At 53.5% G+C, this 23,580-nt stretch overlaps 8 protein-coding genes across 8 annotated transcripts; 5 read left to right on the forward strand and 3 right to left on the reverse strand.

Annotated features, from left to right (window-relative positions):
* Positions 1-747: 747 nt before the first annotated feature.
* J4E83_005426 (uncharacterized protein) lies at positions 748-1,149 on the forward strand (the record flags this gene model as incomplete). Its single annotated transcript, XM_049332345.1, has 1 exon — positions 748-1,149. One exon carries the CDS (start codon positions 748-750, stop codon positions 1,147-1,149), a length of 402 nt encoding a protein of 133 aa, XP_049188796.1.
* A 513-nt stretch (positions 1,150-1,662) lies between these two features.
* On the forward strand, positions 1,663-2,667 carry J4E83_005427 (uncharacterized protein; the record flags this gene model as incomplete). Its single annotated transcript, XM_049332346.1, has 1 exon — positions 1,663-2,667. The coding sequence occupies one exon, from the start codon at positions 1,663-1,665 to the stop codon at positions 2,665-2,667; it is 1,005 nt and encodes a 334-aa protein (XP_049188797.1).
* Positions 2,668-3,870: 1,203 nt separating this feature from the next.
* On the forward strand, positions 3,871-5,204 carry MPG1 (mannose-1-phosphate guanyltransferase; the record flags this gene model as incomplete). Its single annotated transcript, XM_049332347.1, has 5 exons — positions 3,871-3,877; positions 3,929-3,972; positions 4,053-4,199; positions 4,254-5,130; positions 5,185-5,204. 5 exons carry the CDS (start codon positions 3,871-3,873, stop codon positions 5,202-5,204), a joined length of 1,095 nt encoding a protein of 364 aa, XP_049188798.1.
* A 485-nt stretch (positions 5,205-5,689) lies between these two features.
* Positions 5,690-6,763, reverse strand: J4E83_005429 (uncharacterized protein; the record flags this gene model as incomplete). Its single annotated transcript, XM_049332348.1, has 1 exon — positions 5,690-6,763. One exon carries the CDS (start codon positions 6,761-6,763, stop codon positions 5,690-5,692), a length of 1,074 nt encoding a protein of 357 aa, XP_049188799.1.
* Positions 6,764-7,649: 886 nt separating this feature from the next.
* On the reverse strand, positions 7,650-8,535 carry J4E83_005430 (uncharacterized protein; the record flags this gene model as incomplete). Its single annotated transcript, XM_049332349.1, has 2 exons — positions 7,650-7,862; positions 8,434-8,535. 2 exons carry the CDS (start codon positions 8,533-8,535, stop codon positions 7,650-7,652), a joined length of 315 nt encoding a protein of 104 aa, XP_049188800.1.
* Positions 8,536-11,638: 3,103 nt separating this feature from the next.
* J4E83_005431 (uncharacterized protein) lies at positions 11,639-12,391 on the forward strand (the record flags this gene model as incomplete). The annotated part of the gene is made up of 2 exons (XM_049332350.1): positions 11,639-11,663; positions 11,895-12,391. 2 exons carry the CDS (start codon positions 11,639-11,641, stop codon positions 12,389-12,391), a joined length of 522 nt encoding a protein of 173 aa, XP_049188801.1.
* A 3,128-nt stretch (positions 12,392-15,519) lies between these two features.
* Positions 15,520-18,694, reverse strand: J4E83_005432 (uncharacterized protein; the record flags this gene model as incomplete). Its single annotated transcript, XM_049332351.1, has 4 exons — positions 15,520-16,849; positions 16,961-17,459; positions 17,571-17,723; positions 17,782-18,694. 4 exons carry the CDS (start codon positions 18,692-18,694, stop codon positions 15,520-15,522), a joined length of 2,895 nt encoding a protein of 964 aa, XP_049188802.1.
* Positions 18,695-20,118: 1,424 nt separating this feature from the next.
* Positions 20,119-23,172, forward strand: J4E83_005433 (uncharacterized protein; the record flags this gene model as incomplete). Its single annotated transcript, XM_049332352.1, has 1 exon — positions 20,119-23,172. One exon carries the CDS (start codon positions 20,119-20,121, stop codon positions 23,170-23,172), a length of 3,054 nt encoding a protein of 1,017 aa, XP_049188803.1.
* Positions 23,173-23,580: the final 408 nt, after the last annotated feature.

Genomic DNA, 23,580 nt, shown 5'->3' on the forward strand with positions numbered 1-23,580 from the left:
TCCCCGCTGGCCCACCGCCCGTTATCGCCTGGAGCCTGGACCAGCATGCGCCCGACATGTGACGTAGACGCCACCAAGGCAGCTGCGCCCTTGCCTCTGCGGTCCTCAACCGGCGCCTCCACGGCCGAAGACATTCCATGACACTCGCCATCCAGATCTTGATCAAACTCTGCATCCCGAGTCTTCACCTATCGCGTGGGCAGAGGCCGGCATGGGACACCGGAGTATGGATGCGCGATACGACGTTGCGATTACGGACCCGCTTACTCGCAGCACCCCGCATACCCGGCATGGGTCCGCCGAGCGATTCACCTTCCTGGCTTCAAGTGGCGAGCATCGTCTGGCAAGCTTGAAATCGCGTAGAGAAGATTTCAACCATGCAAGACTGTTGCGCGGCCATCGCGTAGGTCCCGTGGCGCGCAACCTTCCTCTTTGTGAAGGCGCGCTTTTGGCTGGTAGACCAAATCAATTTTGCGATGCGACAACGCATAGCTGCGACACTGTTTCGAATAACGTCGCATCATCTGGACACGACGATACCGACGGTAAGTATCGAAAACGCCACCCAGGCAAGCATCGACAATTGGAAATGTGATGTCACAATGGCGTCGCGGGGTAGGCTCTGCCTTGAACGTGGCGCCATCATCTTGGCCGGCTCACTATTGCAGCACTGCAGTAACTTAGGAACCGCCAACACTTTACCCGATACCAATCTCAGTCATCGCGACATTCGAAATCACTATGACGATGCCAACGCTCACGAACCCGTCCTTGACCGCTGCGATATGCTCGCTCGAACACAAAGCCTGGGCAGCGCTATGCAGTTCCGGCGCCGAACTCGTCCCGCTTCTCTCCAGCAATCCCGTCATGATCTTCCCGAGCGACCTCATCCTGACCTCTGTATCGTCCCCAACAGTCCACAACATGCTTCAAGGCCCCGACTTCAAGCCCTGGAAGTCATACAAACTCAGCCACGATGAAGTCGTCATACTGGGCAAGGACAGCGCGCTGATCTACTACCGCGTAGAGGCGACAAGGGACAGCGAGACGTTCAGGGCCATCTGCTCGAGCGCATGGGTGCTGGAAGGTGCTTCAGAGGGCGTGTCAGGCGATTGGAAGATGGCGCACCACCAGCAGACGCTCATCTAGGGACCTATATTGCTCAGATACCATGTTTTAGGTCGTGGAGTTTTGGAGTTTTTGATACCCGTGGACAGTTCCAAATAGACTGGAGGCAGCTGGTCGCTGTAGAAGCGAGAACTGTGGGTCTTAGAATACGAGCAAGCATACATTGCGGCGGCTGAACACTCTGGCACGGTATATATACTTAATTATACTGCGGTACAATACTTCGAAGCCTACGACTCAATGCATCTCCACCTGAAATCACGAGGTTTGGGGTACTCCCGTCCTATAAAGCTAAACGCGATAGCTTGAGGCATCTCCACATAGCGCGGGCGCATCGCTAGTGGCCGTCGAGTGACGTATGTGATCTTCCGAAGTTCCGTACAACATTTCAAGGGGCAGCTCATGAAAGTACTCACATCACCAGCCACATTCCCGTTTTCGATGAGGATTGCTGTCCTCAGGCAGCTGGGTCAATTTTTGTCATCACCACCGTCTAACGGGATCACATCAGCAGCATCACCACGATTCAGCACAATGGCAGTTACCTACGCAGCCGCCGTCAGCACACCCAACGGCGGGGTTCGGCAGCCTCAAATCCAAGCCCGAGCCTGTTCAGACCCAGATCTACGCGCATCCTTTGAAGCAACGCAAGCGCAGCAAAAAGAGCAGACCAAGAAACCCCAACGGCCCGGCGCAGGAATCCGTGCCAAAACGAGTTTCCGCGGCTGGTCAACCAAGAAGGAAGGCAAGACCAGTCCTAAGCAAGCTCAAAATGAGCCATACGTTGTGGAGGAAAGTCGACCCTCAGGACATTATCCCCGACAAGAGCACAGACCGAACACCGCGAGTCAAGATGAACAAGTCTACGTCCTCACGCTCAAACTCACAGATTCCCTAGCCAAACCAATGGACGACATGCGAAATCAGTACTTCCCTAAGCACCTCAACCGCACAGGCGCGCATCTGACCCTCTTCCACGCTCTCCCACATTCGCACATGGAAGCGCTAGAGCAAGGCCTCGCACAGGTATCTGGGAGCATCCAACCCTTCGATGTCTCAACCGGCAAGCCCTTCCGGATGCGCAAAGGCGTAGGCATCAACGTCGACTCAGGTTACACAAAGATGAAGAATGTCCACGCTGATCTACAAACCCATTGGTCTGAGTTCCTCAGCGAGCAAGACGCCGGTGGCTTCCGCCCTCACTGGACCGTCATGAACAAAGTCGATGAGGAGACGAAAGTAGACAGCGCATTCGCGACGATACGCCAGGAGCTGAGTGAGAGGAACCAGGAGGGTCGTGCCGTGGGTTTGGATCTGTGGAGGTATGAACGTGGAAATTGGATTTTCGCAAAGGAGTTTGTGTTTGGTGAGGGGCTGGTTAAGACGCCGACGAAGACGGGGAGCCCGAGGAATCAAGGGCAGCGTTTGTCGCCCGAGCGGAGTCCTACGGATGGGCCCGGGAGGAGACCGGGCATGTTCAAGCGGGGGAGTAGTGTGGGGGATGCGTTGAGGTCGATGAGCTTTCGGAAGAGGAGTTGAGATAATACATGAGTCTGTAGGATGTGAGATGGGTTACGAAGTTGTGTATAGTACGTGTTCTGGGCGTTTGTACGGGGAGTTTGTATATTACATGATTCAGAACCAGCGTTCAGCCAATGCATGCGGAGAAGAAACGGTCTGGTCCTGGCATGCCATGTCCATGGTTTGCAATGACCGAGGGGAGTCCCGCTGGCAACCGAAGAACATCGTGGAGACTAGATCAAAATAACGGCAGAAGCGCACTTCTATTTTATCTACCCGTATTCAAGACTGCGTAAGCGCATTGGACGCATGATCGTGGCAATCTCGCCACCAACACACGACGCGCGTCGCATGAACGCTGATTGAAGCGGGAGCGAACATCGTGAGTGTGGCTGTGAGGGGCCGAGTGGAGGTACCATGGATCTGCAAATCCAAAACGTCGTGCATTGATGAATGATCAGGTGCACCATGAGCGACGTGACAGATACATTGGCGTTTGTCAAAGGCTTGGTAGTGTTCTCGGTCAGCCACAGCTAGCCACATGTCGGCGGTACCAGGGGCGCGGGATAGCTTTCAGGGTCCCGACGTGGGGACCGAGGCGTGATCAGAAGATTCTGAGATGACCACGCCGCCCAATTCACAGCTTCACGGGCACGTGGTGCAATTCGCTCTGGAAAAGGGAGAACAGAGCGGTGACCAGCGTCACGTACCCAATTCGCAGAAATGAGACGAGCTGATTGTTCCCTCGTGATGGAATACGAACTCAGCCTATTAGCAGTCACAACACGAAGCTACGCCCCGAATTAGAAGCGGATAGGGCGAGCGATCAGGAACAGGGCCCATCTGGCCAGGCCACGATCACGATAGCGGTTAGGGAGTGGGTTGAAGAGGCGTAGCGGGACTCGGGGGTTGCGCATGTGGTGGGTGAAAGAAAGGGGAACCGGCGCCGGTGTGAGCTAGAACATTTCCAGGGAAAGCATTAGCTCCGCTAATTGTGGACGCGGGTGCTTCGACGCATATAACCTACAGCTGGCCTCATCACCAACAAGCTCCCTTGCTCTTTGCCCTGCGCTTTCACTCGACCGTGTGACTCTTTTCTTCTTCTATACCCGGCAATTACTGTCTGCTTGTGCTGTGTTGAAGACTTGACTGTTTTCTTCCGTTCTCCGCTGCGACACGTTCCTAGTACCTGCACCTTTACACAACTACAACACCGCCAATATGAAAGGTACGCCTGGCCAATTGCGACTCTATTATGTGTAGCTAACAGCCGATGCAGCCATCATTCTCGTCGGAGGGTTCGGTACCCGTCTGAGGCCTCTCGTAAGCCCTCCTCCCCGCGCAGCCCTCGCTCGAGAGCCCCGCGATGCCAAAAGCAACGGCCATGCTAACGCCAATTGCAGACCCTCACCTACCCCAAGCCGCTCGTCGAGTTCGCGAACAAGCCCATGATCCAGCATCAGATCGAGGCCCTCGCCGCTGCCGGCGTCACAGATGTTGTCCTCGCCGTCAACTACCGCCCGGAGATCATGGCCGAGGCGCTCAAGACAGTCAGTATACCCACCCCACGGCAAACCAGAGCACACGAATAACCGACTGCGCAGTATGAGAAGCAATACAACGTGACCATCACATTCTCCGTCGAGACCGAGCCCCTCGGCACCGCCGGCCCCCTCAAGCTCGCCGAGAACGTCCTGGGCAAGGACGACTCGCCCTTCTTCGTCCTCAACGCCGACGTCACCTGCGACTACCCCTTCAAGCAGCTCGCCGAGTTCCACAAGCAGCACGGCGACGAAGGCACCATCGTCGTCACCAAGGTCGAAGAGCCCTCCAAATACGGTGTCGTAGTCCACAAGCCCGGCCACGCCTCCAAGATCGACCGTTTCGTCGAGAAGCCCGTCGAGTTCGTCGGCAACCGCATCAACGCCGGTATCTACATCATGAACACCAGCGTGCTCAAGCGCATCGAGCTCCGCCCTACATCCATCGAGCAAGAGACTTTCCCTGCGATTGTCAAGGACGGCCTCCTCCACTCCTTCGACCTCGAGGGCTTCTGGATGGACGTCGGTCAGCCCAAGGACTTCCTGTCGGGAACATGCCTCTACCTCTCTTCGCTCGCGCGCAAGAACTCCAAGCTGCTGACCCCCGCTTCGGAACCCTACGTCTACGGTGGCAACGTGCTAATCGACGAGTCTGCCAAGATAGGAAAGAACTGCCGCATCGGTCCTAACGTCACCATCGGCCCCAATGTCGTCATCGGCGACGGTGTGCGTCTCCAGCGCTGTGTGCTGCTCAAGAACAGCCGCGTCAAGGACCACGCTTGGGTCAAGTCGTCGATTGTCGGCTGGAACAGCACCGTGGGCAAGTGGGCGCGTCTCGAGAACGTGACTGTGCTTGGTGATGATGTTACGATTGGTGATGAGGTTTACGTTAATGGTGGTTCGGTTCTGCCGCACAAGTCTATCAAGCAGAACGTTGACAGTAAGTGTCCCTTCACACATCGCAATGTGGATTTCAGTGACTAACACATTCTAGCTCCTTCGATTATCATGTAAACGCACCCACGAGATACCCGGTCGAACGACACGTCGACGCAAATCTTCTACACACACTTTTTTTAATAACGTGTATCTTTCTTGTATATTTCTGCATACACTCCGGCTGGCATATAGAACTGCGTGGTAGTAGTTGTGCATTTTCTACGGAGGCGTCTCTACAAGCACTCTACATCTCCCCTCTTCAGCATGGGGAGTGCGTTCACGATACGAAAAAGCGTCTGGTTTGGTACGGATGGATGGGTGCTTTGGGTTGGGTTGAGTTTAGCGATGGGATATAAGCAAGGTTGTGCTTCGGCATGCTGCCCTTTTCAAGATGAGGTGGGGAAGAATGGGGATGAAGATGGAGACGGAAACGGAGATCATGTGTGCATGTACTGTACTGCAGGTATGAATACCAAAACATGAAAACAAAGCTTTCCATTTGAAGATTGCGTACAATTACACGTTGATTATCGATTCGGTCACCTACCTAGGTACCTTCCTCACTTATCAGACTTGTGCTTCCCACAGTTATAATCATCTCCCTCCTTCATGTTCTTCTCGTTCTTACACGGCTCGCCCTTGGTCGTTCTTCCACTACACTTCACTTTCTGTACATTCTCACCCTTCTTTGCCTTGCCGCCTTTCGGCTTCTTGTTTGTCGGTTTCTTGGGAGGGGCTTTGCCCGGTTTCGGCTTTGTGCCTTCCTTTTTCCCGTTGTCGTTCTTCTTCTTCCTCTGCTTCTTCCCCGTCTCAACTACTGCTGGTTCAGAGGGAGCATCAGACTCGTCGTCGTCGTCATCCCCCTTCTCCGGCGACGCAAACCGTGTCTTCTTCCGCGGCGGAGCCTTGCGCTTAATCTTCTCTTCCTCCTCGCGTTTTCGTTTCTTCGCTGCGGCTACTGCGCGGGCTACACCAGCATCCGGCGCGTCATCCTCCATACCCGTCTCCGCATCCTGATTTCCTGGTCTCGGAGCAATACCCGTTGGCATACCTTTCTCCTTCTGCTTATTCGCAGGTGGACCTGGAGACGGAGGAGGTGGAGTAGGACTCCTTGCACCGAGCGGCGAGGACGCCGCTGTGTTGATTTCTGGGCCTAGTGGCGAGGAAGCTGCTGAGTTGAATGAGTATACGGTGTGTCCCCACGATGGGGTTCTGTACATACGTTCTACGGGCACTTCGATTATGGGGTTCTGGGCCCCGACGCCGCTGGTCTGCGGTCCTGCTTCGTTTTCACCATCGTTTCCGTGTGGTTCTTCGTCGCTATCCCAATTTATATCACCTGAGAGTGGATCGAGTTCGGGTTCGGGTTCGTCGGTGTCGGACTCTGTGGGTGAGCCCGGCGGGAAGTTGTGTCCAATGACTCCTGGCGCTGCCTCTGCTTCTTGGGCTGGCTCTGTCTTTTGGACTGGCTCTACATTTTGGGTTGCAGCTACTTGTTGGGTTACGGCTGCTTCTTGCTTGACCTTTGGTTTGTAGTCTTCTGGTTCTGGCTCTGAGCTACTGGAGGAGGAGGCGGAGGAGTCATACGTTGGTAGGCCCGGTAAGGATGGTGCTTGACGCTTTTTTTGTGACATGGTTCCTGTGCTGCAACTTCAGCGGGCACCTGTGTAGGAGGTAAGGGGAAATTGGAAAGGTTTCTGGTTTTGTTGATGTTGTCGTGCTGGTGAGTTTAGTGTTTGAGTTTATGTCGAAGACTATTGCATGTCCATAAGGTCGTTCAGGTTTGCTACCTAGGTAAATAACGATGGGGGTGAGTCCAATTCCACTCTTATGAGTAGCCGGTAATGACCACGATACACAGGTATCTTTTGTTGGACAGTAAAGATGTTGTCTCTTTCTTCTGGTCAAAGAAGCGGAATCAATTTGATTGTGACATTGTATACCGGCTTTGGTCATTGTAAGTCGGCACGAAATATTCTTTGTGGTCATGGCTTTGTTTCTAGGCTTGGTGAGCGGCTTCAGCAGATGTTTCACTCATGGTTGACATGTCTTGTGCGTGGCAGTAGATGATCTTCATCAAAGACTATCTGAAATCCATATTTCAGACTATTCACTTTGCCCGGAAGTCAGGCAGTTATCTTAACCCGAAGTTTCGGGCGAGATGATAGAAGAGCTCAAGCTCGTACTGTCCGGTTTGCACGTAAATCATCGGAGTTGTCTTAGACAAAGATGTTGGACCAGACAAAGAAGGGCCGAGCTATGAGACTGCAGCTAGGTCTGATGCCATCAATCCCAGTTATCACGTTCCATACTTTGTCAATACATTTTTCTGGCCGAGCATGACTCTTCTTTTCTCTACTGGGCTGATGCTGTCGTGGAGACTTCCAAGGTTGCGTAGGCATATGCGCTATCTTTCGTCATTTCTGGCATCATCACAACAGAAAACAAAGTTTGCCATGTGTTACTCTTTCGATTCCATGTATTCCACTACGGCGCTCAACACCCCACATCCCAGCCCCTCTATGACATATCCGAGTAGAGGACGAGCGGCGGCGAGTTGACCTTCGGCTTAAAGTGCGCCTTGATCTTAGCATGTGCCTCATCCTGGTTGTCGTAGTAGTCCATATCCTCCTTAGACTCGAATATGCAACGCGCCAGCATCGTGTAGCCCTGGCTGCGCGGGTCGTCATAGGTGGCATTGGCTTGTGCAAGCTGGATGTACGTCTTGCCGTCCTGCACAAAAACACAATGACGTTAGCATGCATCCTCTCGATAAGCAGCAACAAACAACAAACGGCGGACGACGATAGCCTCGGAAGTCAGTCGGTGCGGAGGCTGTCGGTATATCTCTAGCGTCAGTCTGTTCATCGTGAGGCTTCAATGGATCCAAGGCGGCCGATATGTGCGTCGTGACTCGGAGTTGTTTCCGCGCGCTCGTTGGTGTCGCCCGCTTGCTGCAGCCTCGTCACCCCCACCCCATTTCTCCTAGCCGCGGCAATATTTCCAGCGATTACCCGCCAGGGACATTGCTCCGCGCGCGCGAAGAGGAGGGTTGACGCCATTATCCGCTCTTTTCTTATCGAGGGAGCAAGATGGAAATAGCCCGAGGGCGACTAGAATAAATCTGGGGTCCCGACGTGACGAGATGGTCCGTCGTGCAGGGGGCGGGCGATATGGACTGCACGTTCGATGGATATGTGCTGGCCGTAACTCGGCTGAGAGAGCGGGTATGTATGGAGATCTGGAACGGGAATGGGAAGGCTTGGAGGGGATATTGGCGAGTCAAGGAATGCCTTCGACGTACCTTTTTCGCGTCTTGGGCGAGAGTGTTGTACATTTGGATGGCTTCTTTGACCATTTCCTGGTCGGGGATCTTGAACATGGTGAGGCGGACGATCTTGGGCATCTTGACGGTTGTCGGTTTTGGTGATTGGAGAGAAGCCGTAGTGGTGGTTTCTATGATTCCGCTCGTTGTATGAATGTGTGTATATTATGTATGAGGCTGTCAAGTTGGTATATCTAGGTACTCTGTCGGACTCCGGAGTAGGCGGAGAGCCATTCGAAACGTCAACGTCAACGTCGGTTCCCCTACGCTTTGCACAGCGTATTGTTCAAGACGTAGTACATACTCCATCTACGGTCTAATTACATTTGCTTTTTGCGGATGCCGTAGTCTGGCCGTTGACCCCGCGTACGGCGCCTGTACGACGGGTGGTCTGTTTGTGAGCTGACAGCAATTACGTAGCCTGTCTACTACGAGACGGCGAGGCGTACATCCTCGGTGCGCAATCCATGCCTTTCTCGATAGTCTGAAACGTGTCACTAGAGAGGGAATGTCGGTTTGAATCGTGGGGTAACTGATGCTACTGACAGTAGACGACAGACACCGCTATCCGATGCCGGTGAAGGATGGCAGTCATATGCTGTTAGACGTCACACATGGAGCGTGGAAAGAGCTGGCCAGAGCCTTTACCGCATCCTCGAGCTGTGTAAGGGTGAATGGACCCTGAGGGGCTGCAATCTGCAATGTCGAGATTCGGAGGGTCGGGACGGTGCGTTGTGTCCCTCATCGAGCATCGGTAATGGACGCGAAACCCGGCCCCTCTAGATTACCCTGCACCACACCCGGCTGCAGCACCACCTCTCACCGCGCGAGGCTGAACAGGAGGGTGAGGGTGCTCTTGGTTGGAAAAGCGCTCGAACATGTGGGTCTTCAGTAGCCTATTGATGGAATCAGGCCGATTCGAAGACGACATGTCCACGACAGGACGCCTCCAGGGCCGACAACTCTGCGGTCCAAATGGCCGCCCTCTCACGCGGTCGAGTAGGTCAAAGAACAGTCGTCTTTGCTAATGCGTAGTGTCAAGAATTGATGCGCAGAAAGAGGGGCGCATGGTTGACAGCGCTGGCTTCTTCACCGCCTGTTTTGCAGCTTGGGGCGGGTGGCCGTGCTGGCGCGCTCGCGTCATCCACAGATCTCCCGCGCGTGCGACATAGTTCTGAAGCTCGTTCACTCATCTCCGCGCTGATTCTGCTGGCCTTGGACGCGCTCGTCTGGACTTCAAACGCTATTCTTTGTCCAATATATCAGTGGCTGTTCCTTGCGCTTCGTTGCCGCTATTCACAAGCGCCATCGTCCCGCTCCATGTATCAACCACCATCTTGGATCGGCGCCAGACAGAAGCGGTCCTTACTGGGACCTGGGACCTAGCCATGCACCGCTGCCTGTCGTGAACCGCGCTGGCCTATCGAATCGTCCGAATTTTGCTTCCGCTCCACGACGACTTGCTCTGTGCACCCTCAACCTTTGTACTGCTGCTATCCACTTCGCGGCAGGTCAATTGTCGAGTACGCTCTGCAGCCGCCCGACGCATGATCCCTTTGTGTCGATTCGAAAATTTCCTTCCAAAGCTCCAGACCCGTTCGTGCTGAGCTTGGCATCCTGCTATCTTCAATGTCTTGACTTCGGCAAAGTGGGGACTGCTTGATGCCCTACCACCAGCCTTGAACATGGGGATCCTAGGGTCTGTGAACTCTTCATCTCTGTCTCTCTCGATTGACCGGGATCGCGTGCGCGAGAACGCCTGGCCCCTCCAGCTGTCCTCTCCTCGTCAATCATCGCCTGTCAAACCGTACTCCACTACGTCTCGCGAACGTGCTTGAGCGCCATCAGACAGTCTCCGCAATGCCAATTTATGCCTGCATGCACACGGCTTACAGCTAACAGCCGTTGACCCTTTCCCTATTCGAGCTGCAGGCGCGTTTCCCAGTAGCGATATTCAGAGGACCGTGCTTTCTGCATGTATGCGTTGGCAGTGACGCTTGATGCTTTCTGGTAACACCAACCCCAGGTATCTCCTCGAACCCTCGAACGCATCAATCAACTCGTCTCGCTCGCCCCTGGGGCTGTCGGGTAGCTCCATGCTATGCCTGTTGTGACGCGTTCTCGCTTCGAGCCACTATGCTTTGCATTGTCTTGCAGTCACACAATCGTGTCCAACTCCTCTCCAGTCGCGACTCTGGCGGTTGGTACCCTAGCCGATTAGCAGTCCCATTTTTTTGCTGCACGTCTGGTCTGGTCTTTGATTCCTTTCAGACCCTGCCTCCCAAACCATACGCCGATATCACGCATTCTGTTGCCAAGATTTCAGGGTATCGGTACACTTGACAAAGGGTGCAGAGTCTGACGTATTTGCGTTCTCCCCTCACTTTGCATATTGCATTAGTGGGCCCAGTGCATCCGGGAGATACGAGCAAAGAGTGCTGTTAGGATGCACGTCTGCCACCTCGTTGTTTATGCGCCCATCCTAGGCGTCTAAACCTGCACAATGCCGATCGAGACATGTCCAGCCTTGGGAAAACGGGTTACAGCAATTGTGTCCGATCGCCAGCCGTTTTTTCACTGCGCTACTGCGTGCAGCACGGTGGCAAGAGCGAACCGGTCAGGCTGTACCTTTTGAGGTTTGACTCTCTTACTAGCTAAAATTCTGGAACCTCTACCGTTGGCTACCTTCTCGCCAGCACATACTATGGGTCTCCCTCATTCAGAGCCGCAACAAGACCCGCAGATTATCCATTTCCACAAGCCCAATTGCCCCTCCGTTTTTACTGGTGGGCGAGACGCGCTTGGATACATGCTACACTCGCCTGCTGCAATATATTCCTCCATCCCACAGTAGGCACATATGCTTCCCCCATCCCCGTCCGACTGACTGCAAGCCGCTCCCTCTACCTTGCTCTTCATACATCAACGCTTTTCATCTCTTTTGTACAGCTGTCAATGCTTTATTGGCAACTGTCACCCACACCCTAAAAGCATTTACTGTCGTACAACCACTGCCACGGATACCTTCTCGGCCTACTATCGTCGCCACCAACGAACGCTTGCCAGTTCAGCAATACTCCGCAGCAGTAGTCTTGCCCTCAGACTGACAGCTCACCATCGAAGCGCCATCAGTCGTTCCAATCGCTCCATTACACGTCAATAATCCTTTTCGACCACCTCCAACATGTTCTACGTTATGTACCTGACAGGTTAGTGCTAGAACTGTTCCTTTTCTTTTTAGACAGTTGGTACCACATAGCCGGATCTAGCTGAGCCAAATGAGGTCTTGACGACATGGCAATTGGTGCAAGACTCATGGGTGATAGCCCTGTCTAGTGTAGGGGATCCACACAACGGGGTGAAGACCATGTCCAAGACTTTGCAGCACGATAGTAGATTCAATGTGTGTGTGTGTACTGGTTGCTGACCCTCGGATATAGGTCTTTGCCAAAGGCGCCACTGGCCTGACCCACTTTTCCAAACCTACCGAACACGCTACGGTTACGGATCAACAGTCAGAGTAAACAACCGAGAGTACTCCACGGATGTTGAATACGAAAGCGAAGAGCTAGCAAAGAATGCCGCCGCCACCCGAGCCTACATGATCTGCCGCAACTTCTCGGTAAACGATGGAATGTACCCAGGACAACGGCCCGGCCAGGGCGCACAAGGACTGCCAACACCCATAGGAGCGGGCCGACGCAATACTTCCTCATCCAACGACTACGACAGCTCCAGTACCACCAGTGGCGGCACCAGCCCAAGGAGCTCCGACTGTGGTCTTGATGCTGCCCAGGCAGCCGCGGCAGGAGGACGACGACCCAGCAAGGCGTCCGTCGCGCCATCAACTACCTCGGCATGCTACTGCGGTCGCGGATACGTCCGTGCTTACGAGAGATGCTCGGGATGTCTCCAAGAGGCGGGATACAGGGTGTAAGATATGGATAGACTTCGCATCCCTCGACGGGATCCACACCAAGCAACAACGAAACCAAAACCTTACGACGACCGCATCGAACCAAAGGACTTGAAGAGCTCGAGCTCAGCGATACCACGATTCCTACGACTCTGCATCTCTTACGGCCTTGTTACGAGCTTATCCTTATCCAGTACTGCGGTGATATCTTATCGGGCCCGGACGCCTTGTTCCTACCCCAACGAAACGAGCTGGGCTATGTAACGACCACCATACCCACGCCCATTTTCCTTACCCTGATCTTGCTCTTCCTCCCCAGTGGGGCTGCATAGCGACGGCATTGAAGCGTTTTTAGCGAAAAACCTATTCCTCTTATTGCTTTTAGGATCGGCAACCACCTTTCCCTTGATCCTGGGTTGGCTTCTTCATTTTCGCGCTCACGAAATTGCTCTCATATATTACGATGATGACCTTTTCCCTGATGTTCTCTTTTGGTACTCGTCTGTTTTGTCTGATGATTGAGCCAAAGATGAAAGATGTATGAAAGAAGATCACATGATGATGTTGGCCACGCGGCTATATAACGATGACGCTTATGATGGTTATGAAATTATATACCTCGTTCTACTATTGCGTCGGTTCTGTTGGCTCGTATGATTGAAATGAGTTTCCACCCCCAATTTCACGACCTGTACACGTCCAGCACAGCCCCACGAGGTCACCCGGGTGATTGGCTCGCTTCTCTCCTCCCAGCTTATCGGATATCCAGATGCCATCGCAGCCAACAACATCGGGAAGGAGCCCTGGAGCAAACAGTCCGTGCCACCGTTGACGTCAATTATAGGGGGAAATAAATGAGAGGAATGCGACGCGTAATCCGCGAAGCTCAGCAGCCTCTCCAGGTAACGATGTTGAGCCATGCACCCAACGCGAGCCGTCGCAAACTGCTAGCAAGTTCAGTGCCCCAGCATGTATTCCCAGCTTGACGCGTCCCGGAAAGAGATACGTCTACTCCATGTTCACCCAGGAGCCTGGAATGATGACATCGAATGCCACCTCGAGACTGCATCGCTGAACGACAACCCAAAATTCTACGCGATCTCGTATGTTTGGGGCGACCCAACGATAACGTTGCCCATCAGGATAGATGGCGAGCCGCTGGAGATAACGCAGAACCTGCGCAATGGGCTGCAACGATTGCGGAGAACGGATGAGGCATTGATCATCTACGCAGATGCAGCCTGCATCAACCAGTCGGACCTCAATGAGCGTTCAGAACAAGTACAGCTTATGGGCGAAATATATAGTTTGGCGGAAGAAACGTTCATCTGGCTCGGCTACGGTTGCAGCCCGCGAGCGCCCTTCAAACGACCGGCCACCGTTGACTGGACTGGAGATGAAAGAGACGTCACAACCGTGGATGCCTACTTCAAGCAGAGCAAGATCCGAGATGTGGGAAGAGAAGAGCAAAAGGAGGCAGAGGACGTACTTGGCTTCTTTGTTTACATACGAATCTGTGGCATGGACAAGCACGTAGGCGAAATCCCCTTCTTCACTGTAGAGAACGGGCGACTGCTTCGCAAGGAGAGTTGGTCAGCAGTCATTCGAGCTACGAAGACATGGATTTCCAACCCATGGTGGTATCGAATCTGGGTTGTACAAGAGACCGTGCTTGCTCGACGGGCTACGGTGGTTTATTGTAACAACACGATGCCATGGACTACGCTCATAGAGGCAGTTCAGTCAATAACCAGACACTCCAAAGGCTGTTGCAGAAGCCTCAGCTTATCGCTGCCGACAAACGGCAGGTTGGCTTGGAGTCAATTATCATTCGCCGTGCACACCGGCGCGGTAGCCCTCCAGAAGCTCAGACAGCGAGGCAAAAGACTGTGTCTGAGCCAAGTCATGCGTCTCGTACATCTGCACGAAGCGACGAATATCAGAGACAATGTGTTCGGTGTACTAGGCCTTGTCACAGACTGGCAAGGTACATCGCCCATTATCCCTGACTACAGTCTCTCCCCGAAAGAAGTCTTTATTCAAGCGACGATCAGGGATATACGTGGTACCCGTTCGTTGGGTGCATTGATGGGTAGAACCATGGCCGGCGTATCAGGCATACCATCTTGGGTCGTGGAAATCAGCCCAAAGACAGCGACGCAGTACGCAGTCGCACAACTCAAACTACACCGCTCAGCACTGTATGCAGCGGCGGGCGGAACGGCAGCCCACACCGAGAGAAGAAAAGATGTACTCACGGTAGACGCTTTCGAGCCACGCCAGACGATCTCACAAGTCTCACATATTTTACATACGGAGCGACTTACTTGGAAAAACATCATCGACACCCTTGAAACGTGCTATCGCATGATCGAAGCAGAGAAGGAAAATGTCTTTCGCGCTTTAGGAAATCAGTCGTTGGAAGAAGCGCTCTGGCGTATCTTGACGACTGACTGCTGGGAACCGCTTCCGTCGAACCAAGCTGCTTCGTCGAATGACTCTTCTCGAGGAAACAAATCACAGCGATTCAGCAACACAAACGTCTCGCGCTTGGGAAGGAACTTGCAGGCATGGTGCCAGGCTCGAGCGACCAATCCTGATTCCGTGGGAAGTCTGCATGGAGAGGATCTCAGCGACGATCGCTTCTTCTATGAGGCTTGCTTTACATCGGGGTTTCATCGGAGGTTCTTCATCACGACAGACGGCCATATGGGCGTCGGCCCGCCGGAAATGCTTCCGGGTGACTCTGTTGCTGTTTTGTTGGGGGGAAACGTGCCATTCTGCCTTCGAGTAGTCCCAGGTGCGCCTAGAGGTCATCATACGCTCGTCGGCGATACATATGTGCATGGCAAGATGGATGGAGAAGGGGTTCCGACGAATTGGAAAGAGCATGTTGTGAAGATACACCTTCAATGAACATCGTACCTACATCGCGAAGCCCACCCTGAAGGTATAACGTGTGCTTTAGCCTGCGATATGACATGGTAAACTGCGATGTGCACTCCAGGGCACATCCCAGAAATGAATAGAGGGATACACATGGAAAGCAGCGCGAACAGGCATGAAGATAAGACAAGAACAATGAATTTCACACTATCAATCTACCCTACACCTCCAGCAAAACTCCAAATGCAAGAAAAGTAAAATAATCATCGTCTCGACGAAAGCCAATGCGCCACCTTCCCAAGCCCACGCTTCTCACTCATACCCGTGATAGCGTCGACATGTGCCAAAGTCGACGTGGGCATTTCACAGCACCCAGCGCTCGCCGAACTAGCACTCTGGCGACTACGTCGCTGCTCGCGCTTCGGCGCCTCAACCTTCTGATACGTCCTCTCCATCGCTCCGTACGGTTTCCCATAGTTGCGGAAGCGCATCTGGAACGCGATAAGAACCACCGGTAAGACACTGATGAGCTCGCCCAGGCCCGCCCATTGTGGCGTAATCCTTACGTTAGCCTGGAGCTTGACGAATGCGCCGGCAGCAAGGATGATGGCGAAGAAATTGTAGAATGCAGACCAAGTGAAGTTCCAGCAGATACGTCGGTATGCCGCATGCGATATGTCAAGTAGGATGAGAACGTCATGTAGTCGGGTCGTTATGAGGACAACATCAGCCGCGGACTTTGCAACGTCGGAACCATCATTTAGGTGCACGCCTACGTCGGCTTGTTTGAGCGCTGCAGAGTCGTTCGTTCCGTCACCGAGGAACATGACGATGGATCTTTTGCGTGAGTCCTGGAGATCACGGATGTACTGCATCTTTCCTTCGGGTGTGCATCGAGCCTTTGTATTCGCCTCGTCGATGTATAGGGTTGTCGCCACGTCGCTGACAGCCCCGTCGTTGTCGCCACTGAGCATGTGTACGTTTATTCCCCGAGCGTGAAGTTCTTTAATTACCATTATTGCTTCAGGCCGGGGTTGATCCAGGAGTTCGAAGCTCATGCGAAGGTCGCCACCGTAGGTGAAGTAGCATGCTGTGTTCTTTCCTTGTCCGATGACGTTGATGTGAAGCCATTCTGCGTTACCTGCGCGAATCTCCATCCCAGTTTTTGCACAATTGCCTTGGACGCCTTTACCAGGAATGCTGGTGATGTTGTTGACCTGAAGAGGTTCGAAGTTCTTGTGGGCGATTATGTCTCGTTCCAGATACTGGGTGATCGCGATAGATACTGGGTGCTTGATGTCCTTCACAAGGCCTAGCAACAGCCCCTTCATGAGTGTGTGGTCCGTGTTGCGATGCATAGGGAGACCAATGATCTCAAGTCTTCCTGTGGTAATGGTACCGGTCTTGTCGAAGATGACATCGGTGACGTTGCGTGCGATCTCGAGCTTCTGGGGGTCCCGAAAGATGATGCCATGCCGTGCGGCCACACCACCTGCGATCAAGACGACCATGGGTACGGCAAGACCGATGGCGCATGGACATGAGACGATGAGGGTGGCGATGGCATAGGTAATGGCAGTGAGTACCGCGCTTCTGCTAACACGTCAGTACGCTGATCTGGATCTGCCTCCGCGGAGTAGAGCCTGGCGGACGCATACTGGATAATAGTTAGCTAGAAACTAACGATATACACGGGGCGGATACCGTACCCTCCAGGATTTTGTGTTGTGGTATCGCTCAACGAATAGCCAGATGAGAAAGACCGTGAGCCCAATGGAAGCCATCGCGGGGACGAACCAACCAGCGACCCGATCAGCCAGTGCTTGTGCTCGCGGCTTCGTCAACTCAGCGTCTTCTACCAAGGCGGCAATCTGCTGGACCGAGTTCTCGTGAGGTAGCTTGGTTAAGCTCACGATGAGCTGACCGTCTCCATTGTTGGTGCCTGCAAAGACTTCCGAGTCGAGTCCCTTCGCGTTCGGCTTGAACTCACCCGTCATCATTGACTCGTCGACGTCGGAGCCTCCGTATACGACCACGCCGTCTGTTACGATCCTGGTGTGCGGTGGTGTGCAGAAGTAATCACCGTACTGTAGTAGTCTGCTGTCTATTCTGCTCGTGATTGCGTTGGCCCACGACGTCGTGGTCTGCTGCACAAGGATTGCCTGGTCGACTTGGAGCGATCTGAAGGATACCGACTTCGCAGCTGCAAGAAAAGATTAGATCGTGTCCTGGAGACTATATCGGTAGTAAAACTCATGATCACAATATCTAAAGGTGATGTAGGCTCCTGGGTGATAAATATCCTTTCACTTACCTCGGTAACGGGCGTATTCATTGATGAAGCGGCCCAGCAAGAGAAGTGTGACCAACAGCGTAGACGTCTCGAAGAACGATCCAGTTTCTAGTGGTCTACCATCAAGTTGGTACTTGTAGGACACGACGCTGAAAACGTACGCCATCGTGGTACCTATGGAAGTATGTAGTTAGCAAACGTATTTTGAGGATGGAGTCTGTAGCTGGCGTACTGAATGTCACCAAGAAGTCCATCTCTAATACGTGAGAGTGATAGAGAGATCTCAAGGCGCTCGGGACGAATTGGTAGAAGGCAATTAGCTGTACGAGGGTTGCCAGAGCCAATGAGATGTGGGCGAAATTGGGGTTCCCATGGTTAAGTGGGGCCCATGCGAAGATGAGGACGGGGAGTGTGAGAGCCAGTGTGGGAAGGAACCATTTCAGGGCTCTTCTGGTTTGCTTGGCTCCAAGATCAAGCCCTGGATCTGCCACTAGAGGTGCTAGAGTTAGATCGGGATCGTATTTGAGGTAGTGTTCGTAGACGTCTCGGGCGCCGATGACGTTCGCGTCGTAATATATCTTGGTCGGTGGTATACGTAGCTTCGATGTTCCGCGAGGACTGTCCTCGGCACCGGGATCTCCGTTGACGTCGGCCATCTTCTTCTGCGTTAAGCCCCTGCGCCCACTCAACAAGCCGAAAGGACGCCATGGTGCTCGTTCGGGGGCCTCGACACGTGTGACGCCGCGTGGTTGGACGGCATGCTGCAAACGCCTGGGATCGGTAATGATGAACTCTAAAACCTGACCAGAAACCGCCACCTGCTCCTCGAATTTGTATCCAGTCCTCGTTTCTAGTAGCTCGATAATCCTGTCAACGGACAGCCGATTGGTATCCAGCTCTATCTCGACCCGAGCTAAGACAGTGTTCACTTGAAAATTCCTAACGGCAGGGATGCGGCCAATCGCCCGCGAAAGCCCTGATTCGCAGCATCCGCACTTGAGACCATCGATTCGGAGAACGACTCGCTCAAAATTTGAAGGGCCAAGCTCAACGTCCTCTTGTTCGCCCGAGATCGCAATATCACCTAGATGCTTTAGCGAAGAGTCCTCACTTGGGCGGGGAGATCCCGAGCAGCAAATACCCATGGCGTGAGATTGGGTATGTGTGCTCTCCAAGGCTGGGACTTCTTCCTCGTCATGCGCATCGCCGTGTGCATGTACCGTTGCCGTTGCCGTCGCAGGGGGTGTGTGAGGTCGACTGGTTGAGCAGCAGCTGGAAATCGCGCCAAATGGACGGTGATGTGGCTTCTTTGGGAGTTGGACTGAATCTGGCGCTGCAACCTTTATCTCCTCCGCTGCTTCGGAATACTGAGAGCCAGTATATTCCGGTGCTCTCGGCGGGTGTGCAACAGGCTGTGGCTCGACCTTAGGCAGTTTCGGAGAGCTTCGGTCAACCGTGAATGGAAGACCCAAAATATGAGCGCGTGGAATGCCATTCTCGGTGGGCTTCATAGACATGGCCATGATGAGTTGCTGTAATAGTGATAGATGCTTCTGGTGTTGCTACTGATGTCGGTGAAGCTGATGATGTTGATGGTGTTGATGCGTCCGGTAACTCCACCAGGATGGGAGATAACAAGACATCCGGTCACGTAGATGTAGTAGGCGCAAGTCCTGATGAGGGTAGCAACGAGGTACGGTCAAGTAGGCAGAACCTTGCAATGCGAAGGAGCGTGTCGCCAGGCCCGCCTCATATAAAAGCGACTCTGAAGGTAGGTACTGTGTTGTATCCTGTAGAGCTGTAAAGCCGCACTGAATACCTCCAGGGTATGGTTGTGTGGGTACAGCTCGGAAGTACGAGCCTACTCGATCAATGGCCATAGATATGGGCTGGTTATCAAGCTGTCCCAGATCCATACTGACAGCTGTAACACGCCTTCCACAAAGCATACAGGTGCGACTGAGGAAGTATGCTGGTCAGGGAAGAGCGACAGTCTGCTGTGCTACGCGCGGTAGTAACGTCCATAGTATCCGGGTACCAACCTCGAAAGCCATGGAGGCTGCCAATCTGTGCTACATGTCCCATATACTAGGTTCAGCATGGGAAGTGCCATTTCATGGAGCCATCTCATGCAAGGAAAGACCTGAACACCCCAGAGCCTACGTTGACGTTAGATGACCTACATGGCGTGTTTCTACCTTAATGTAGGCTGTAGAACTGTTCCGTTTCTTCCTTGTATAGTCGAGTGTGGGAGTGACCTTGCGATACATCTTGAGCTGACTTTGTCGAGCGTGATGTGGACGCGACCTTCCAGGGTTAGGCTCGAGGCTAGGCCGCCAAACACGTGATAGCGCGCTTTTGGACGATTGCGTCATCACGGTCAGCCTTCACTGAAGCATTCCAAGCAGGCCGCCGCAACGCAGTACACTCACGAATCGCGGTATCTGCACGCAATCTACTCTCTGCTTATTGCAGCCATGATTGTTGCTGTTGCGCTGTGTAGCTCTCAACCGCAAGCGTCACAATCGAATCCCCACACTTTGCGCCAACTCTACCGGTGACAGCAGACATGGCAGGCGCGCGAGGCAGGTCGCATAAGGCGACGGAGTCGGCTACTCCAAGACGGTCAACGCGGAAGGCCAAGAATGAACAGGGGGATGCAGGCGTACCGGCCGTGTTCCAGGAAATGCTGCGCGAAGAGCAGGCTACGAGCACAGACGAACCGCCGCTCAAGAAGAGAAGAACGGCGCCTCTACGACGACAACCAAGCCCGGAACACCATGTTGAGCCCGTACGACAACGGCGACCGCTGACCGATGCTCCGAGGTCTCCACTACCCGTACCGTCCCAAGCCGAAGATGCTGCATCACAATCCCAGATGCCGTCACACACGCGATCGCGACCCATCGCTCAGGCCCAATCCGTCACTGACGAGGAACCGCGTACGAACGAGCGAGTGCGCCAGACTATCATCGACTCGGACGAGTCGGATGACAGCGATATGGAGTGGGAAGACGCGCTTGCCGACGGCGACGAAAGCGATGACCCCGACGAAGGCGTTGAGGCTGCACCCAAGATTGGCGACATCAACATCACCATGGGAGCCAAAAAGACAGAGGACACTGGGACAAGGAGGAAGGTGCGTCGGCGGGCCATAACCTCAGTGGACAAGAAGCGACGTTTGGATATTCACAAGATGCACATTCTCTGTCTGCTCTACCACGTCCATCGCAGAAATGCCTGGTGCAACGACAGGAGGGTACAGAGCACGCTACGTAAAATTGTGCCCTCCAAGACCCTATCCAATCTGGTACCCAACCCCGACTTGTCGCAGTACTCGGCCTCGAAGCAATTTATAGATGGGTTGAACGAGCTGAAGGTACTATGGTCAAAGCGGTTCAGGATCACGGCTCAAGGCATGTACAAGCCTAGATGGGCTGAAGCCGAAGCCGCCATCCGACCCTTCTCAGACTTTGACGACCTTGATGACCCTATGGACAAGGATGAATTTCGCACCGCAGCGCATACTTTACAAGGGTCTCAGGACGTTGGAACACAACTGTTCTGCGCTCTTCTTCGTGGTATCGGTATTGAGGTTAGGCTTGTTTGCTCGCTACAGCCTTTGCCTTTTGCTTCTGCAGCCGAGCGTGCCACCCCGCAGAAGACCAGCGCTCAGAAAAACACGATAGTTGTCGATCCGTACAACAAGCCGGCAGAGCCCAGTCCAACGAAACCCAAGTCACAAGGCCCGCGTAACAAGAAATTATCGAGACTCGAGCGTGTGATGGGGGAGCGACATGCTGTTCTGAACAAGACAGGTGTAACACCCAAGAAACAGAAAGCCTATCACACGCCGTATCCAGTGTATTGGGTGGAAGTGCTCAATCCTTCTTACCAGAAGTGGATACCAATCGATACACACTCTACATTCACCGTCAACTCGCCTGAGAAGCTAGAGCCGCCGCTTAACTTCGCTCAGAACATTCTCTCCTATGCGATAGCGTTCGACGAAGACTATACTGCCAAAGACGTCACCCGAAGATACGCGAAAGCGTACAATGCCAAGACGCGAAAATACCGTGTCGAAATTACCCCTGATGGCGATAGATGGTGGAGACGGGCGATGCAGTTCTTCCAGCGTGGAACCACTCTCGACAGGGACCAGATGGAAGACGCTACTTTGGCACGCAAAGAAGCTGCCGAGGGTATTCCAAAGAACGTGCAAGACTTCAGAGGCCACCCAGTTTACGTTCTTGAGCGTCATCTCAGGCATAACGAAGTGATACATCCCTTGAACCAGGTCGGCAAGGTCAACTGCGGCAGTGCCATGAACCCAAAGATGGAACCCATCTACCGTCGTACAAATGTTCATCTAGTCCGGACAGCCGACAAGTGGTATCGTATGGGACGGGACGTCAAAGTTGGCGAGCAACCGCTCAAGCGCGCCAAGCCCAAGAAAGGAAGAAGGTCTTCGATTGGAGCAGACATGGATGTTGATGAACAGGTTGATGAGGTTGGTGCAGGGCTCTTTGCACAGTTCCAGACCGAGCTCTACATTCCACCTCCCGTCGTCCGTGGACGCGTGCCACGCAATGCCTATGGTAATCTTGACCTCTATGTCCCGTCCATGTGCCCGCCCGGCGGTACGCACATCCGACACAAGCTCGCATCAAAAGCAGCGCGTATCGTTGGGGTAGACTATGCCGATGCTGTCACTGGCTTTTCCTTCAAGGGTCGCCATGGTACTGCGATTGTGCAGGGTGTCGTGGTTGCACAAGAGTACGCAGATGCTGTCCAAGCAGTCATCGATGGAATGGAGCAACAACAAGAAGAAGCTGAAGCCGAGGCGCGAAGGGTTGAGTCTCTGCGCCTATGGAGACGCTTCTTCCTCGGCCTCCGCATAGCACAACGTGTCAACGCTATCGAGATTGATGGTGAAAAGGGCCCAGCCATTGATGTGCAAGATGAGATTAGTAAAGAGGACAGAGAGTTAGCGGCACAGGAGATGGCCGGAGGCTTCTTCCCTGATGAGGGAGATGTTGCAAAACCCTCAGCGGGTGGCTATCAACCACCTGAGCAAAATTACGAAGATGGCGGGTTCCTGCCTAAGGACGACAACGAAGACGACGGTGATGGAGGCGGCGGCTTTATCCCAGAAGAACCCGACCGTCCAGCGCCTATCAGTCTAAACCGACATCAAAGCTTTGAAAGCTCCATCCTGGATTCGCAACAGCTGCTCCCTCGGCGTAGGAGTAGCTATGGTCAAATCTACTCTTCCGAGGATGATGAAGAAGGCGGAGGCTTCGTCCGTGACGGCTCTCCAGACGAAGCAGGTCCCTCCACTGCTACCAAAGACGCCAATGCCGAGCCTTCGCAGCTTGACGAAACTGCAGATACCGCCGGAGGTTTCATACCAGAAGCAGAACCCACCAACGATGCGCAATTGGAAAAGACCGAAGAAGCAACACCCCCGGAGCAGCCCGATGATCTCGAACCCAAACCCAATACAGACACCGAAATGCCCTCTCCACCCTCGTCATCCCCCTCAGAAACCGGCTCCCTCATGATGGAAGACCCCGAGGACGAAGACGCTGATCCCGACTGGCTGGTCGATGCTACATAGTCACCATTATGTCAATCGCTTCGGCGAAGGACTATATTAAAGCAGTCCAATCCCAATCAATTTCCAGTACAACACTACACTGAATGAATGTGATGTGCCTGTGCATCACCTCGCACAGCTTTTGACACGTCGGACAGGGCAGCTATCCGATGTATGCTGCTTTGCGTGTTCAGGTACCTTGATGGTCTGGTGAAACGGTGTTGCGGTGTGATGGAATGGATTGGGGAAGCGAATGTCGGAGTTGGTGCTACGAAGGGGGATTGACGCCGTGGCCAATTACTTCTCTTACACCGCAACGAAGACGTTATGGTCACAATAGACAATGTGAAAAAGATGGATGACTTTGAATAACAGCACATCAGCGAAACTGACATGATCAGAGCCTCAAGATAGTCATCATCTTGTCAA

This window comes from Alternaria metachromatica, assembly GCF_023757995.1.
Source record: "Alternaria metachromatica strain BMP 0045 chromosome Unknown scaffold_10, whole genome shotgun sequence".
Classification (NCBI taxonomy): domain Eukaryota; kingdom Fungi; phylum Ascomycota; class Dothideomycetes; order Pleosporales; family Pleosporaceae; genus Alternaria; species Alternaria metachromatica.